The following is a 5084-nucleotide window of genomic DNA, read 5'->3' as shown; positions in this document are numbered from 1 at the left end:
CACTTGACCCACTTCATTTTAGTGAGAAATCATCAGCGAAGCCGTCGTTTGGCCTCAACCATGCCAGCTAGCGTGATGAGGCTATATAAAGCTTCTCTAGACTCGAGTCTAGACGTTTTGACACCCAATCCTCACCGCAAAACCCACCGGAAAACCCACCACCACAAAACCCATCATCGCCGGCGAAGACATGACTGGAAGAGGAAAAACCCCTCGGAGAATGACCACGAGGAAGAGAAGGACTCGAGATGTTGACTCGATCACCTCTCCTTTGAAGTCTCGCACCCACCCAACCCTTTCCATCCATTCTGTCAGGCCAAGGAAGATACCGTCCATCATCACCATATCTTCCAGGTTTGTTCGCTACTAAGGTGGTTTTGTTTTCTTTGAAATACATCGTCATGTGATAGTGGATTCTAACTTGTATTTTTTTTTTCTTTTTGCATGACATGGTTCGTGAAGCCGTCATGAGGTGAAAGGAAAAGGTATCGACCATGATGAACACCCACTGCTTAGGCCTGAGGTCTGTACAGGGAAGGAAAGCCCCAATGAAAAGGTATGTTCAAGTTTAGATTTGTAGGATTTCTGTTGTTATGGTTTTTTAGGGTTTCGGTTGAGGTTTTTGGCACAAATATTTTCCTTATTTCTGATTCTGATTTTGTCATAAACCAACAAATCTACGACAAATCTGCCATATCTTTTCATTATCTTCTTCCACTGAAGTTGACAAATGTATTTTACTATTAAGTCAAATGCGAAGTCAAAATGGTTTTTTTTTTATTCAAGGTCAAAAGGGGGGTTTATTTAGGGTTTTGAAAGTGATTGTTGGTATAGAAGGAAACTCCCATGTGAAAGTGATTTTGTAGGGTTTCGGGTTTGTTTGTTTGTTTTTTCCTATAAAGTGATTGTTGGTATAAAAGGAAAAGGAAAAGGAAGGCCTAAAAGGAAACTCCCATGTGTGTGCAGTATCTGACTTTGGTTTAAAAGGACCCTACCTGGCTTATTTGTTCTTTATCATGTGATGTGTCTTGTTTGTCATTTACTTGTGAAGAAGATTCTTCTTCCTGACTTTTCTGTCTTCGCATTTTTTGTCATATACAAATGACTTCCTTTTCACAGTACTTGGAAACCTTTATGGCACCAACCTCTATTACCTTACCATGTGTTTAGTGTTTAATTTAATTATTTGTCCTTTGCTGACAACTTCAAAAAAACCTTCTGTGATAAAGAGTGAGTGAGAGAGAATGAAAGTGGTGGCATTTCTTTCTCATAATGATGTCTGACTGTGACTCTCATTTCAATTTTAACTTTTCTCATTATTTATGCCCACCTTGCAATAACTTTTCTCATTATTTCTGACAACCCTGTGCAGGATGTTCTAAATACAGTGACTGGATTGAAGGAAGATGTCAACAAGCTCATGCATGCTGTTGGGTTCTTAGCAAATGCTTGGTGCAGCCAAAACACCATAAGTTCTCATACAGCCACACCAGAGAAACCAATTTCAGTAGGAACTGAATATGTTATCACCCCAAAGTACTCTCTCCGAACTGCAGCTACTGAAGAAATCCTTCACAAATTCTTGAAGACCAACCCAACAAATGAGAAAGCTAAACCCACAGATGTAAGTGGACTGGTGAAGAAGCTGTTCTCTCCATCTGAGTTTCAAACCATACACCCTGTTCCACTGGGCACCAAGACAGCTACCCCTTCCTTTAAGCCAAATGACATGGATCCCACCAAGACAGCAACTCCTTCATCAAAACCAAATGACAACACTCCTTTGTGCACTCCAGTCCCTCCAATTGATCCATTATATATTCCCTCTGTAAGTTCTTTATGACTCTCTCCATATGTGAATGACTATTATTTATTTTAATTTTAGCATTTTAGCAGACATTGACTACTTTATTTGTAATTTATTTGTGTTTGAATCAGTGGCTGCTTAGCTTGTTTGGACCTGCTGTGACAGAGTCCCTAAGCTACATGGAGGCTGCTGTGGCTTGCTATATCTTTAAGAGGTGTACTGCTGGAAGTGCAGACAGGTAGATAGTAGATTAGTTTAATAATTTTTCTTATACAATATATATCTACAATATATATCTTTTAGTATTTTATTTTTAATAATTATTAATCTTTATTATTGTTAAACACAGCAAGGAGACAATCATCAAACCAATCCTGAATAATGTTGATGGTACTCGCCGCATTATGCAATTCCTGAAGCCCAAAAAGAGTGTTGACCAAGAAATCATAAACTTGACTGCCTGCATGTTGACATACACTGAAAGAGCCTTCAACAAGAATCAAACCACTTGGTTCTTGCCTACTTACTTCTCAGTAAGTTTTCCCTCTGTAGTAGAAATATGTTAGTTAGTTAATGTTATATTATTCCATGCATTAATTGTCTGCCTTTTCTTATTTGACAGCAATACATCCTTGGTTGGACAACCCATCCCCGGAGCATGACTATCCATCAGCAAAGAAGCTTCATGGGAAAGATAGAAGTCTTGACAAAAGTTTGTTACCTATGACTTCTATCTACCTATGTCAATGTAAATAAAACTCTAACTATCAATGTATGCATTTTTTGACATTATGTTAGGTGTTTGTGCCGATGAATGACAACAACGAGCACTGGTACTTGATTGTGTTTGACTTTGAGAATCAAGAAGTAGTCCTATTAGACTCGTTCCCTCAATCTGATAGGCTACAGTATAGGATAACAGATGCAAAGCTAGTTGTAAGTCTTCACATCTATTTTTTTTTTGTCTTATCCGCTGTGGTTCAGCTACATGTGTTTATCATTAAAGCTACACTAATTCACTCTGCATTCATTCAGGAACTCTACATGGAGGTCATGCTCAGGGACAGCACATTCTACCAGCTTGAAACAACTCCAAGGCCACGTTGCTCCCAGTTTAGGGTTGTCATACCCCAGGGATTACCAGCGCAAAGAGCTAATTCGTAAGTGCCTCTCACTTCTAACTTTTTGTTTCATTTTAACCACTTCTAACTTTTTGTATCACTTTCATGATGAATTTTGTAGAAATGATTGTGGCATTTGGGTCGCATCTTGGATGAAGGACAGTAGAAGATGTGGTTACAATCTTCAGGTTTCTTACTTTTCTGAAACTTTAACAATTGTGCTCTGAGACTTTATGAACTGGGTACAGAACTGTGATCAATGTATGTATTTTTTGCAGGTTAACAATGGGACTCGTTTGACACTGGCATTGCAGCTTGCTCTCCACCCGTTCAACGAAATGCAGGATGTGTTGATAAGGAAGTCCTTTGACAATTATGGGACCCTGGTGAAGTCCATGTTCACTAGGAAGAATTGAACCTGCCTTTGCAAAGCTTAGCATGTTTTGAGGATGGGGAGAAAGCTGCGGTTTAGCTTTTGTGCATGTTGTTTGGAATTCTGTCTAAAATGCCCGCCCCCATGATTTTGTGCATGTTTAATTATTAATCTTGCTCTTGGACAACGTTGGCCTGTGTGCCATTATTTTCTGATCTGATCTTTGCTTGGATGTTGGAATCCTTTAACTTTATTTTCGGACAAATCTGATCTTGATCTTGCCATTTGGTTTTGGTGTCTATTTGATTTTACTTAATTAGATGCATTAATCCACTAATGATCTCGCAATGAGTTGTTTTTGGCTCATGCATATACATTTCATTCGTATACATTTCATGTTTCATGTTTCCATACTAAACTTCATGATAGAATAATCATGCGTATACATAATCATACTTACTTCACTTCTTTTTTCAAAAAAAAAAACATAACATTTCATGTTTCATGTTTCCATACTAAACTTCATGATAGCATAAATTATGGTTCTGGGCCAAATGTAGATCATTACATAAAGACATATAAGCTACGTAGAAACATGGAACCAAAAGCTATTGCAACAAAACATATAAGTTTCAAGTCTTAAATACGTACTACATTTCAGACACTTAAACTTAACCCATTTTGCTTGCAAAAGCTATTGCAACAATCACAAGCACAATACAAACCAAAACAAACACCCAAGTGCCCCTAATAACCTGCTCATAAGCTTCCTCCCTCCTCCTTGCATCAGCTAGCAAAACTTTAAAAGTGGCTTCCTCAATCTGAGCAGCAGTGGTCTCCTTGTTACTTTGTGAATTACTCACAGTAGAATGGTTCATTTGAGGTACTTCATCCACAGCTTGAGTAGGACCTTCAGCCCAATCAAAATAATTGCACCCCTACACATTGAACTTAAACTAAGATCAAGAATTAGGAATAACACAGTATATTTCACACCAATTAGTTTAGGTTTAGTTTATTTACCCCAGTAGGGCATTGATAAAAAGTGCGCCCATAGTTGAACTTAGTCCATGACGTCTTAAGGGTCGGATAAACACCACACTTGCAACGTCTTCCATCATTAACAAAATTTCCAGATCTAGGGGAAGTAAATGATTGGGAGGCCATTTCTTAAACTACAAAACAAATACTAAGCATAAGCATAAGCAGTAAAATATAAAACTTATTTTAAGCGCAGTGCAATAGAAAACATCATTTGTCCTCAACATGAAATCATGGCCACACAACTACTAATCTAATTGCCATTGGCACCATTGCCATTATGGCGCTCAATCCTAACATGCAGAATGTTATTGGACCCATTAACAGTTCTGAAAAACAGCCGGTCGTGTTCGGCTAAAGAGTTGTCAGTGACAAACTTGTAAAACCCATCGCCAAGATGGCAATCAGTAATTCTTCCATTCCTCTTCCTCCAACAGAGCTTGCAAATGTACCACTCTTCATCCCCTTCATTCTTCAATAAAACAGATTGCCAGTTCTCTCTAAGGTGGCCACGGACATATGACCGTGGCAATGCCTGAAAAAAATAAAGTAAAAAGTTGCATTAGAGAGACATATACATATACTACAAGCATCTATCTAAAAAATACAAACATCGATGCTTACCACAGTCTGACCACCACCAGCAAGAGAACTAGTCACATTCTTCTCAAAGGTCTGAATTCCATTTTGAGGTTGGCCAGGTGCAGCAACTTCTTCCGCAGCCACAACCTCTTCAGCAGCC

General features: G+C 38.5%; 1 protein-coding gene across 1 annotated transcript; it reads left to right on the top strand.

Annotated features, from left to right (window-relative positions):
* The first annotated feature begins 1244 nt into the window (after positions 1-1244).
* On the top strand, positions 1245-3344 carry LOC130742724 (uncharacterized). Its single transcript, XM_057594825.1, has 9 exons — positions 1245-1277; positions 1373-1828; positions 1939-2045; positions 2157-2340; positions 2430-2519; positions 2606-2743; positions 2843-2967; positions 3050-3116; positions 3207-3344. Exons 1-9 carry the CDS (start codon positions 1245-1247, stop codon positions 3342-3344), a joined length of 1338 nt encoding a protein of 445 aa, XP_057450808.1.
* The last annotated feature ends 1740 nt before the right edge of the window (positions 3345-5084 follow it).

The sequence above is a fragment of the Lotus japonicus genome, chromosome 3 (assembly GCF_012489685.1).
Source record: "Lotus japonicus ecotype B-129 chromosome 3, LjGifu_v1.2".
NCBI lineage: Eukaryota > Viridiplantae > Streptophyta > Magnoliopsida > Fabales > Fabaceae > Lotus > Lotus japonicus.
Note: the sequence above shows the minus strand (reverse complement) of the source record. Positions and strands in the feature narration are given on the sequence as shown.

Excerpts from the sequence above, each read along its gene's own strand:
- LOC130742724 (XM_057594825.1), top strand. The coding sequence starts at position 1,245 with ATGAAAGTGGTGGCATTTCTTTCTCATAATGAT. Across the intron at positions 2,046-2,156 it reads ACTGCTGGAAGTGCAGACAG|CAAGGAGACAATCATCAAAC; the intron begins GTAGATAGTAGA and ends TGTTAAACACAG. Across the intron at positions 3,117-3,206 it reads GATGTGGTTACAATCTTCAG|GTTAACAATGGGACTCGTTT; the intron begins GTTTCTTACTTT and ends TATTTTTTGCAG.